The sequence below is a fragment of the Hypanus sabinus genome, chromosome 23, assembly GCF_030144855.1.
Source record: "Hypanus sabinus isolate sHypSab1 chromosome 23, sHypSab1.hap1, whole genome shotgun sequence".
Taxonomy (NCBI): Eukaryota; Metazoa; Chordata; class Chondrichthyes; order Myliobatiformes; family Dasyatidae; genus Hypanus; species Hypanus sabinus.
In genome coordinates, this window is record NC_082728.1 from 11925358 (window position 1) to 11938025 (window position 12668).

Here is a 12668-nt window from a genome sequence, read left to right on the forward strand (position 1 = left end):
GTCATACCAACCCATAATGCAATTAAACAACTGATACACATTTAATGAAAATCTAAAAAATGTTAAACATTTGACATAAAGGTGCCATTCTGCTGCTGTATCTAGTGGTTATATCTATTTTGAATGACAGGAAATGGTCTGTATGATAACTGCAAAAATAATGATCTTGTTTTCAAGTGAACACTAACATTTCATTTTGATTGGGCATTCAACATTAGCCAAAAAAACACACACAGAAAATCCATTCTTGTATTTACAACCAGCAATCACAAATTACTACTATAAATGATCCTACTTATTTTAAAAGCTCGATTAGCTAAATCTTCATTAATTGGTAAAATGATCTTGAAGTGTGCAGTAGCCTAGTGTAATGACATAGGCTTCCATTCATGACTCCCACAACATTATCTTGCAGTAGCTGTGGGAAATGCCAAATCATTTATACTAATTATTTATAACAATCATTTATAATTTTTGGAAGAAGTAACAGAATACAACTTCAGTGGGTGCAGTTCAGATATCTACATTTGAAAAATCACAGGGGTCATACAGAATTATTTTTATACTCGAAACTGTTCCAAATGGTACGCTGTGAAGTTAGATATGTAACAAAAGAGAAATGTTTCCATTCAGCAAACAAAAAAAGCTTTAAGTAATAGAGATTTGGTCAGTAAAAACAAAAATAGTGAGTCATGCTCCACAGCATGGCATGTACAAATAAAACCATAAGCACACAGATAATTCAGACTTGGAAAAAAATCAAAGCTTGCTGAGCCTGATAGTTATAATAACTGTTACACAACCTGGTGGTGTAGGATCCAAGGTTTCTGCATACTTATAATCCCCATGCGGCAATAATTCCCTGTAAATTATCAACCCAACTTCACAGAGAGGTTCACGAGAACGATTTGGGGAATGAAAGGGTTTGATGTCTCTGGGCCTGTACACGCTAGAGTTTATGAGAATGAGAGGGGACCTTGTTGAATCCTATCGAATATTGAAAGGCCTAGACAGAGTGGATATGGAGAGGATGTTTCCTATAGCAAGTGAGTCTAGGACTAGAGGCCATAGCCTCAATAGAGAGACACCCATTTAAGACAGATAGAAGGAAATTTTTTTAAGCCAGAGTGTGGTGAATCCCTGGAATTCATTGCCACGGTTGGCTGTAGAAGCCAAGTCATTGAGTATATTTAAAGTGGAGGCTGATTAGTCAGGGCACCAAAGGTTATGGACAGAAGAATGGGATTGAAGGATAATAAATCAGCCATGGTGGAATGGCAGAGCCAATTCAATGGGCCAAATAGCCTAATTCTGCTCCTATTTCTTATGATGTGAGGTTGCAAAATCCTGCTGAGACTATGAATGTCATAAGAAGTGATGTCAAAGAGCAAAACGTTTTGTGAGCAGAAGATGGAATAATTTAGGAAAACAGGCAAGTTAAAGGAGGAACAGGGTTATAAAGCATTTTGAATGAGAAAACCTGGAAAGAAATTGCATATTAAAAGCCATTTTGAAAAAGGTCATAAAAATTTATGTGTAGATACACATGTCTTTAAAGATGAGTATCCTGACCAGCTGCATCCCTTTCTGGTAAGAGAATTACATGGCATCTAACCATAACAGACTACAAAGGATTATGAGGACTGCTGAAAGGATCATCAGGGTCTCTCTTCCACCAATCAGAGATGCTTACCAGGAGTCCTGTGTTCACATGGCCCATCAGGCAGGGGATAAGGCAAGGACTGTTAGGAGTCAACTCAAGCCATGAGACAACTGAACTCCCTGTCACTACCCAGCTCACACCATTTATGGAGCACCAGTAATATTATAGTGTTTATTTTATAAACTTGCGATATAAATGCACATTATTTGTGGCAATATTTCTTTATGAGTTGTGTTGTGTGTGAGTTACAGGTACTGTGTTGTGCACCTTGGTCTGGAGGAACATTGGTTTGTTTATCATGATAAACTTGAACTTTAAATGCTAAGGAGATTAAAAAGTTCTATATGATATAAAAATAATCCTTGATTTCTTATAATAATCGAGGATGTAAAGAATAAATTTACCTTTGACTGATGGTAAAATGTAAGATCAAAAATGATGTGGACAAGGAATCTCAATGACAGAAAATTTTAATTTGAAGATATTTCTTTCAGTCCATTCATGGGTTGATTCAATTTTATCTGATTTATCATATTTCCCCTAAAATAATTTCATACAGTTGTAAAAGGAAGAACACCACCATGTAATAAGAACTTAATCTGTCAAACTGTCAAGATTTGTCAGACTAAAACCTTCCATTATAAGGGAATCCTAAAAAAAATTCTGGAAAATTGTACTTGCAGTGATTTCCAATGTCCTTGGAACCTGCACACCTACACTGAGCATTTAATAGACTTAAACTGTTATGACAACCTTCCAATATCTTTGATGATACACAGTTAGCAACTTAAATGTGTATGACTCACATTGTAGGTGGTGGCTTTACAATACATGGAGCAAGGAAGGTGGGGAGGGGAGAGGGAAGGTAAAATTGCTTTTCATATTAGTCTTTTAAAAAAATTACATTCAAAAAGTTTTCTAATACACTGATTAATTTAGGACTATAATTCCAGAGAAGCAGATGGGATTGTAATCAAGGGTACTGACTACTCCAGTAGAAATCTGGGAACATGCTGTACTTTAGGTTTAGTGTCCAACTATTTGGTCCTAATAACTGAGTATAAAATTCATAATGCTGATAAAAAATTCATACTCTGAAGACAGAGAGACTGCAGATATTGCAAATCAGGAGCAACGCACAAAAAAACTGGAGAAACTCAGCAGGTCAGACAGCATCTATGGAGGAAATGGATATTGTACATTTTGGATAGACACTTCAGAGTTGGAAAGAAAGAGAGGAAACAACCAGAAATAAAAAGGGGACGGAGCAAGAGCTGGCAGGTAATAGATGGATCCAGGTGAGGAAGTGTGGTTTTGATAAGCGGGTGAGGGAGAGTGAGAATGATGCAAGAAGCTGGGAGGTGATAGGCAGAAGTGACAAAGGACTGGAGATAAATTTTGTAAGGGAGGACAGTAGACCAAGGAAGAAAGGGAAGATGGTGAGGAGGGAAACCAGAGGAAGAAATGTTGGGGTGATGGGCAGATCAAGGAGGAGGGCAAGAGGATGGAGTGATAGGATCAGAGGGATGGGGGTGGGGAAGGAGAGAGACAGAGGAGAGTGGTTACCAGAAGTTAGAGAAATCCATGTCCATGCTGTCAGGTTGGAGAATACCAAGAGGAAAGACAATACTTGGAACCTCCTACATTCACATCAAACTCTTAATTTTTTTTTCTATTCCACAAAAGAAAATTTTTTATATTTGCCAAAACACCTTAAGAAATTGACATGATTTTTAAAGATTTTAATTTTACATATAAATGAATTTACTAATTTTGTTTTGTTTAATTGGTTATTTGCAATAACTTTTCAAATCTGGATTTGAGCATCTCCACTGTAAACTCAAAATTCTATTCACTTTTTAAGGAAAACTTTAACTACAACAAATCAGCACACCAATTGAAGGCACAATGAAGGAGTAAAGTGACACGCTGTAATTTTGTTTTTGCATGCACTCTTGGCCAAGGTGCAGTCCAAATTAATTCAGAGGGATAAATTATTTCGTTATATTCAAGTATTCCTCAAAAATAGTAGTTGCAAAGAAAAAACACAACCTTTCTTAATTGCATGTACATCAACGTGCACTTAAATACTAAACAAAATCTTATTGTTTAGAACTTTAAAGCTAGACTTTTGAGTGCCAGAATGTACAGTTAAAATGCTCATCTATCATACTAGTCAAACATTTTGTTTTCTCATTGCTGTGAAACCCACAGATGTTGATGTGGCTGTGCATCTGACAGCAGTGGGTACTAATTGGTTTTCCAGGTTGTCCTCTGCACTCAGTAAGCAAAAAGAATTGACTGCAACGGAAAGTGTTTTTTTATCTAAGCACTACCAGTACCCAGATGTGGGAATTGTCAGTCTGTCAATCATAGTTTCTGACATGTAGTTTTTTAATATATTAAATAGAGTCATAGAAATGTACAGTACAGAAACAGGCCCTTCAGCCCATCCAGTCTGTGCCAAACCATTTAAACTGCCTGCTCTCATCAATCTGCATCAGGACCCTCCATATCCCGACCATCCATATACCTAACTAAACTTCTGAAATGTTGAAATCAAGCTTGCATGCAGCACTTGTGCTGGCAACTCATTCCCCACTTGCACAACCCTCCAAGTGAAGTTTCCCCTCAAGTTCCCCTTAAACTTTTCACCTTTCACCCTTAACCCACAACCTCCGGCCGTAGTCCCACCAGACCTCAGTGGAAAAAGCCTGCTTGCATTTACCCTCTCTGTACCCCTCATAATTTTGTATACTTCTATCAAATCTCCCTTCATTCCCCTAGTTCCAAGCAGTAAAGTCCAAACCTTTTCAATCTTCCCTTATAACTCAGGTCCTCCAGACCTGACAACATCCTTGTAAATATTCCCTGTAATCTTTTCTGTAGGTAGGTGACCAGAACTGCAGACGATACTCCAAATTAGACCTCACCAATGTTTTATACAACTTCAACATAACATCCCATCTCCTGTACTCAAGACATTGATTTATGAAGGCCAATATGCCAAAAGCTTTCTTTACAACCCTATTTACCTGTGACTCCACTTTAATAGCTTAACTGTGCATCATTTGTTTGGAGTTCTAGCCATTTCAAAGATAGAATGAAGTCACCAGATAAGATTATGCACAAGGAGGAGCCAGGTTTAAGCCCGTGTTTTTCTCAAGAGCTGTTTGGATACCAGATTCCACAAGGAGAAGCTAGGAATTAACTAATACATTGGTCAGATCATGGTGTATAGTGAAAAGTAAGCTAGTAGAAAAAGACCATCAACCAACCGTTAAAAACAGACAGATGAAACAAAATAATGTGGAAAAGTATTTAAAATTATAACCTATACATATAATTTAAATTTTACTGACTGGCTTATAACTAACATTAACTGCTTTTTGGCCGAGGAAGGGTGGAGGATGGAGGATGGAAGAGGGTACTTGCATGAAAATAAGACAAGCTGAGGCAAACTATTGTTCTTGAGAAGGAACCAGTGCCCTTCTGTGCTTGTGTTCAGTGCAGACTCAGCAGTCAGCGTTCCTGTATGCGAAATGCAAGTGCAAAAGCTTCAGCACTATGAATTTTAATAAGCACATTTGTACATAGCTGATGAGGTCCTTGCCAGTGGTGTGATAACACATCATAGTGCCATAGGATTCGCAGCAACACGTCATAGCAACAGCGCATTCTGCTAGAAAGCCTAAATATGGTTGTCTCCATGGCATTGAATACACTACATAAATTTTAATCAGCAAGTGCACAGACACACACATTATTACACTTCAGTATTCTTCCCAATTCTTATTTTCTAGCCTTTCTAATCACAGTTTGTTCACTGGCCAACTAAAGTTAAAAAGAAAAGCTGTGTACAATTCCTTCCATTGAATGTGGTAGAAAATAGCCTAACCAACTGCCTGCCTTTTTAAAAATCTGTCTTTCAGTTTCCAAAAATCATTGAAGAGCACAAACCAGCTTCTAAATGGACTTTGCAGTACCACTTTAAATAATAAAAAATAAAAATAGGAAAATTTTGTAGGTATAATTTAACAGAGGAAAATAAATAACAAGATTAACCAACAGAAGCTTATTTATGCTCACATCTAGATATAACTATTCCAAAGCACCTCCCCTCAACTTCCTCCATCAATTCTCTCAACATCTCCAAAACATTCCAGCACCCAACTTAACTTCTAGAAGTGATATTCACCCATTATCCATGCTTGCTGATCAACTGTGGTTTCCTGTCATAAAATGCTGGTACAAAATCTTCATCCTGATTTACACATTCTTTCCATGGTAATACATATTGCTCTATATGAAATGATCTGATGTCTCTAACAATTCTGTCTTATTTGCACTCTGAATCTTAACTACTTCACTTTAGATACACCACTGTGTCATGTCACTTTAAGAAATGCTGTGATGATTCAGCAATAGTTGGGTGTACAAGGAGAAGACAGGAGGAAGAACACTGGGCATTGGTGCAGGACTTTGTCAAATGGTGCAAACTGAATCATCTGCAGCTTAACATCAGTAAGACAAAGGAGATGGTGATGGACTTTAGGAAGACCAAGCCTGCACTGCTCCCTGTCACTATTGATGGTAAGGACATGGATGTGGTGAGGACCTACAAGTACCTAGGCATGCACCTGGATGATAGACTTGAATGGAACACCAACACAGAGGCTGTGTACATAAAAAGGCCAGAGTTGCCTTTGGTTCCTGAGGAGACTGAGGTCCTTTGGAGTATGCAGGCCTCTCCTTCAACCAGTCTGTTGTTGCCAGTACAATCTTCTACGCAGTGGAGTACAGGGGCAATGTCATCAACGTGGGTGATGCCAACAGGCTCAATAAACGGATTAGAAAGGCTGGCTTTGTTATAGGAGTCAAACTGGATATACTTGAGGCTGTAGTAGAATAAAGGACCCTACAGAAAATCCTGGCAATTCTGGACAATGTTTCTCAACCTCTGCTTGCCACCTTGGCTGAACAAAGCACTTCAGTAACAGGCTAAGACAACTGCACTGTTCCAAAGAGCGCTATACAAGGTCATTCTTACTCTTGGCCATTAGGATCTATAATGAGTCAACCTAGAGCTGGGGGAGTGATTACCCCCTCCTGTTAGACTGTTTGAGGTAATTTATTTTTTCAAAGTAACTTACCTCTTCTCTCCTCTTCCCCCTCCCGCCACTTCCCTATCTTGAAGAAGGGTTTTGGCCCAAAACAGCAAATATTTATTCATTTCCATAGATGCTGCCTGACCTGCTGAGTTCCTCTAGCATATTGTGAGTGCTACTCTGGATTTCAGCTACTCAGAATCACATGTGGTTATATATTTCCATTGATCCATAAGAAATTTCCATTGACACTCAGTAAGAAATTATGTAAAGGAGAGGCTCTCAATATCTCCTGCTCTAGTATAAGGCCAAGTAAGAAACAAGCTTTGTGTACCTCTAGTGATTCATGGGGTAAATTAATCAGTGCTTTATTACCAGCTAGAGTCCAGGGAGATGCCGATTCAGTACACAAGCATTATTAGCAACACTACAGCAAGCTTCAAGTTGCCTATGCTGAAGAGAAAACATATTAGCTGAGGTTTCTAGTTGATTGCTAGACACAGGTATTTCCAAGAAAATATTACTGATTCAAGGAAGTTCAGAAGTGTGATATCTATCATTTTAGAAAATATAGTCAAGGTGAAAATAATAGCTTAAAATCACAGGTGGAATACACTCAAGAAAATTCATAGTCACCCAACAGGCCACTTAGCCTGTCAAGTCTATACTGACCATCTTTATTAATTCCCAAGTCCCAGCACACGTCCTATAGCCTTCAACACCAAGGTGATTCTGGACACTTAAATGCTTTCAGAGATTCTGCTTCCATCATCCTCTCAAGTAGTGTACTCAAGGTAGTCACCACTTCCTAGGTAAAAATGTTCTCCTTCAGATTAACACTAAAAATTTAGTCCCTCACCCGAAACCTACATTCTTTTGTTTTGTTAACCCCTGATATGGAGAATAGTTTCCTGCAGTCTACCATAATGATACCCCAATCATGTCCCCTCTTAAGCTCCTCTTCTCCAGGGAAAGCATATGCAGTCTCTAGAATAGTCAAGTCAACCACAACTGTTTTGGAAAAATGAACTAAGGAAATACACATGCAGTGGCCACTTTATTGGGTACACCTGTTTATTAATGCAAATATCTACTCAGCCAATCAGTGACAACAACAGTGCATAAAAGCAGGCAGACATGGTCAAGGAGTTCAGTAGTTATTCAGACCAAACATAAGAGGTAAGAAACAATCTATGTGACTGGCCATGAAATGCTTATTGGTACCAGATGGGTGGTTTGAGTATCTCAGAAACTGCTGATGTCCTGGGATTTTCATGCAGAACAGTCTCTAGAGTTTACAGAGAGTGGTATAAAAAACTAAAAAGCATCCAATGAGTGGCAGTTTTGTGGGCAAAAGTGCTTTGTTAATGAGAGAGGTCAGAGGAGAATGGCCAGACAGATTCAAGCTGACAGTAACTTGAATAACTACACTTCCAGTCCTGTACCTTGTGGTTACCAAGTGTACACAGAGTGCATGTAGGAAGATCCACTTGGTTTAATGTATACCTGCATTTCCTTGTCTCCATACTTCTGGGGATTTCTGCTCGCCTGACTCTTTCTTCTAAGTTTCTTCAGCTCTGCATGGCATTTTTCCAGAGACTCCAGTTTGGCTTTATGTTCAGCCTGGTACCTCTTCAAAGTGGCCTGAGGGAAAAATGTAAATAAAATTACATTGACCAAACTATCCACAGTGGCAGTATTACCTCAGCAATAGGAAGGAGGCCTACAAATGTTGAGCTTTAACAAAGTAGTAGGAACTTGGGAGTAAAAAGCAAAAAAAACAGATTCTGCAGATCCTGGAAATCCAGAGTAATACACACAAACTACTGGAGGAACTCAGCAGGTCAGGTAACACCTATGGAGAGGAATAAAAAGCTGATGTTTCAGGCCAAGGCCATTTATTAGGACTTGGGAGTAAAAAGCAAAATGGGTGGGGGGAAAAAAAACACCAAAGTAATTGTAGATTTGGTGTCAAACTGGTTTCAGATTAATTCGCATCCTGATGGTACCGGATGGCTTGATTTACAGGCTGTTTATAGTGTGGTTAATCAGTTCACACCCACTAGTAAAAGAGCTGGAATCATGTTAACCAACCTGTGAGGAAGGTTTGTTATACTACAGACGACTGAGACAAAAATGTTAAGAATTTCTGTGAAGCATTTTGGAAATTATGCTTTAAGGTTCAAAATAAATATAATCTGTTGTTGTGGACACTTGGTTTGGGTGAAAGAAGATGCATTTTCAGCAGATGCAAAAGTCTCCAAAAATAAAGAATACTAAAACTTCCCCAACAAGTCCTGTGTAATCTATGCTTATGAAGTTTCTAACTGGTTCATTGGCATCATAAGGCAGCCTTTAATTTAGAACAAAGGCTAGAGCAGCAAGCCTGTCTAAAAATCTTACTACATCTACCGAATTGTCTCTGTAATATGAGTCTAACATAGTGTCCACCGTAACCCAATTGTAGATTCAATACTACTTTGTGGGTCAATGGAAACAATTTCAAGAGCATGTTCATTTTACTTTCAGAAACTCAAAAAGCTCTCAAAAGTTCTTGCACCAAATGGAAATAGTTCACAACTAAACAAATTTAAATACAGTGGATGCCAGTTAATTGGTTAATCAGGTCAGCTGACTCTTAAAAGAACAAAAGTAATTGAGAAAATAGTCAGAAACCCTTTTGTTTATTTGGGACACAATGCCGCTCAACTGACACATTAATAAGTGCCAGTCGGGTACACTTGCATGCTTAAGAGTGAACAGTTTTCAAATAGCACCAGTTGCATGTGTTTGTGACCAAAAAGTAGTGATTTTTGTCACTGATAATTGATTAGAAATAGCAGCAAGACAATTCACAACAGATTTGTTCATCACAGTTTCAAGCATCCAGGTTTGGAAATACCAAAAACAGTCGGGTGTGCAAATGAAATTATTTCACTACTTTAACATTAGGAAATATGAAGAATTTGAAGGTTTCAAAAATCATCTTGAATGTCACAATGAAAATGAAGATTTGTTCAAGAGTATTTTATGAAGGCAGTCCAACTAGGGGTTGACTGCACTGATTTTGTTCAATTACAGTTAATTAAAAGGACACAGCATCATACATTGAATGAATTCCTCCTTTGATATTATTAGAAACTAATAGTTTTATAGTACTACAGTAGTACTGGTACATTAGTGTTCTAATTTGTTCTGCATTTCAGTTAAATGTATAATTTGTTAGTTAAACGGTAGTTCATCTTCTTTATACCTTTTTAATTACTTCCATGAAACTTCAAGTAATTGGGGCAGCTACTTAATTGGGTCAAAATATACTGGTCCTGACATGTCCCAATTACTGTAATTGGAATCTGCTGTAATTTATTAAGTCAAGAAAACAGATGTCAGAACTGACTTTTCAGTGAGTAACTTTGCATATATGCAAAAATAACTCAAATATTTAAGAACAAAAGATGTAAGAACAAGGAATAGATTGCCCAATCGCACCTGCTCTGGTAAGATCACAGCTGATTGGTTGATTTTTTTTTACTACCGCCTTTTTTTCCTGTTCTAGCCCAACATCCCTTTAAAAGTTAAAGAATCTATCCATCTGAACCACCATAGACACTGAGTAAAGAGTTCCAAGATTCATTATACTCCAGGTGAAGAAATCTCTTCTGTCCTGAATGGCTGACACTTTACTTGATTTAAGAAAGCAAATCAAATGTAGCTCAGGAAATGATGAATATAAAGAAACCTGCAATGACTGGACAAAGCAATAGATTTCCACCAAGTTCCATCCATTATTTGCAGAACGACATTGCCACAGGTAACTAAATGTCTGGATAAACATTCAGCTGAAAATATTCAAGGAATCAAGATGACTTGAAAAAATAACTTGACGAATCTCAGTTCTTTTAAAACACCACTTTCCTTTTTAAATTACTTGTTGATGGCAACAATTTTAGAGCTGTAACTCAATCCTCATGGATTTAAAACTTACATTTTAAATCCCTAAATTACAATCTTGCAGTCAGTCCATACCGAATGTTTATAAAACATTTGAAAACACACCATTTTTGCTGTAATACCTTTGAAAGTCAATGCCTCAAAAAGGCAGCATGCATTAATAAGGAGCCCCCACCAACCACCACCACCCCCACCAAAAGACATGCTACCAGAGAAGAGGTACAGGAACCTGAAGAGACACACTTAATGTTTTAGGACAGCTTCTTCTCCTCTGCCATCAGATTTCTGAATGGACAATGACCCATGAACTACCTCACTATTTTTGCTCTTTTTGTACTACTTAAATGCTTATATATATTTCTTACTGAAATTTACAGAATATTTTATGTATTGCAATGTACTGCTGCTACAAAATGAAAAAAATTCACAACAAATGCCATTAACCTTATTCAGATAATATTGCACAAACAAAAAACCATGTATAGGTAGATTAATAAATGGTTATTAATAAAATGGGTGACTGCAAAGAACAGAGCCTGAAACTTACACTTAAGTACTTGGCATCTAACTCAACCTTCTGCTCCAGTTGCATCAGCAGCTCATTGTGGAACACTTTCAACTGTAACAGCAAGAAAATGTCAGCTGTACAACTTAAAACATTCAATTTCATTAATGTCAAGGAAACAAGAAACCCCCTTAACACCCACACCGCAGAAACAGTATTTTTACCTTGCATCCTCAGATTAGTCATGTGCATGTGATGTTTCCCTCCTCCATATTCAGCACTTTAAAGGCTATAATTTTACCACTCACACATGCTGTCATTCAACACCATTAATATGGATTTTTACTCTCTTAGCAGAGATGCATACTACAATACTATCACATATTCCCCCCCCCCCCCACCACCCCGAGCCAAGTTTGTATTTTATACAGGGACTTAATATATCAAAGAACTGATGATGGTAATTTTGATTTGCACTTAATAAAGCTACAAAATAGACATGATTTTAATATCAAACACTTCTCTTAACAAGCAATATTTGAATGTGTGAGATTTTAATCTGGGGAGAAGTATATTTTAAAAATTATTTCAGCTAAAATATGAATTCCGTTAAAATGATTGATTACACATATCATATATAGTAACATGGTGGTTAAGGCACAAACAAACATCCAGGGGCCTGAACAAATGAGATAAGGGCTTGAATCCCACCATGGTAACTGTGGAATGTAATTTCAAATAGAAGATACATCAGTGATGTAACCAAGAAGCTACATATTGTTGTAAAATTCTATCTAGTACAGGGAAGGTATGGACATTTCTATTCCTTGTTTGATCTAGCCTATATTTGACTCAAGATCCATTTTTGTGGTTAAGGAGGATTCCAGATTTCAAAAGTGGCTGACTCTTAAATACTCTCTCAAATAGCCTAGCAAACTGCTGAGCCCAGGAGACAAGTATTAATGAAGGGGAGAAAAGAGAAACCTTTTGCCTTTTGCACATTGGTTGTTGATCTGTCCTGTTGAGTGTGGTCTTTGGTTGATTCTATTGTGTTTGTTAAATTTACTGTGATTGCCCGCATGAGAACGAATCTCAGGGTTATATATGGTGACATACATGTACTTTGAAATTTACACATCAAGTACGAGTGAATTGGACTATGCTCGATATTAAATACTCACAAAAAGAGTAACACTCACCATTTCTTCAAGCTGTATCTGAATTTGCCTGTGGACCTCTGCCATCTGGAACAAAACATCTCCTGGAAAATAAGAAATTTAAGTTTATTAATTTTGCCCCATCATTTTGGAGCTGACAAATTGAGCATCGGACAATAAGCATCACTATTTGGATAGCCATTATACAGAAGTCATGTTAAACTCCTTAGTAAAAAGTCCAAGAAGTGAAGACTTCTTGAAGGTCCAAGAAGTGATAGCATTGT

General features: G+C 37.6%; 1 protein-coding gene and 1 long non-coding RNA gene across 2 annotated transcripts in view; one reads left to right on the top strand and one right to left on the bottom strand.

Annotated features, from left to right (window-relative positions):
* Positions 1-12668, top strand: part of LOC132379974 (uncharacterized) — an 89311-nt gene that overhangs the window by 49011 nt on the left and 27632 nt on the right. The window lies entirely within an intron of this gene.
* LOC132379972 (brain-specific angiogenesis inhibitor 1-associated protein 2-like) overlaps positions 1-12668 on the bottom strand; it is an 89908-nt gene that overhangs the window by 27148 nt on the left and 50092 nt on the right. The window contains exons 4-6 of the mRNA XM_059948390.1: positions 12427-12488; positions 11270-11341; positions 8278-8415 (exon numbers count right to left, since the gene is read on the bottom strand). Of these exons, the coding sequence (XP_059804373.1) occupies positions 8278-8415; positions 11270-11341; positions 12427-12488 (272 nt within the window). The remainder of the gene's footprint in view (positions 1-8277; positions 8416-11269; positions 11342-12426; positions 12489-12668) is intronic.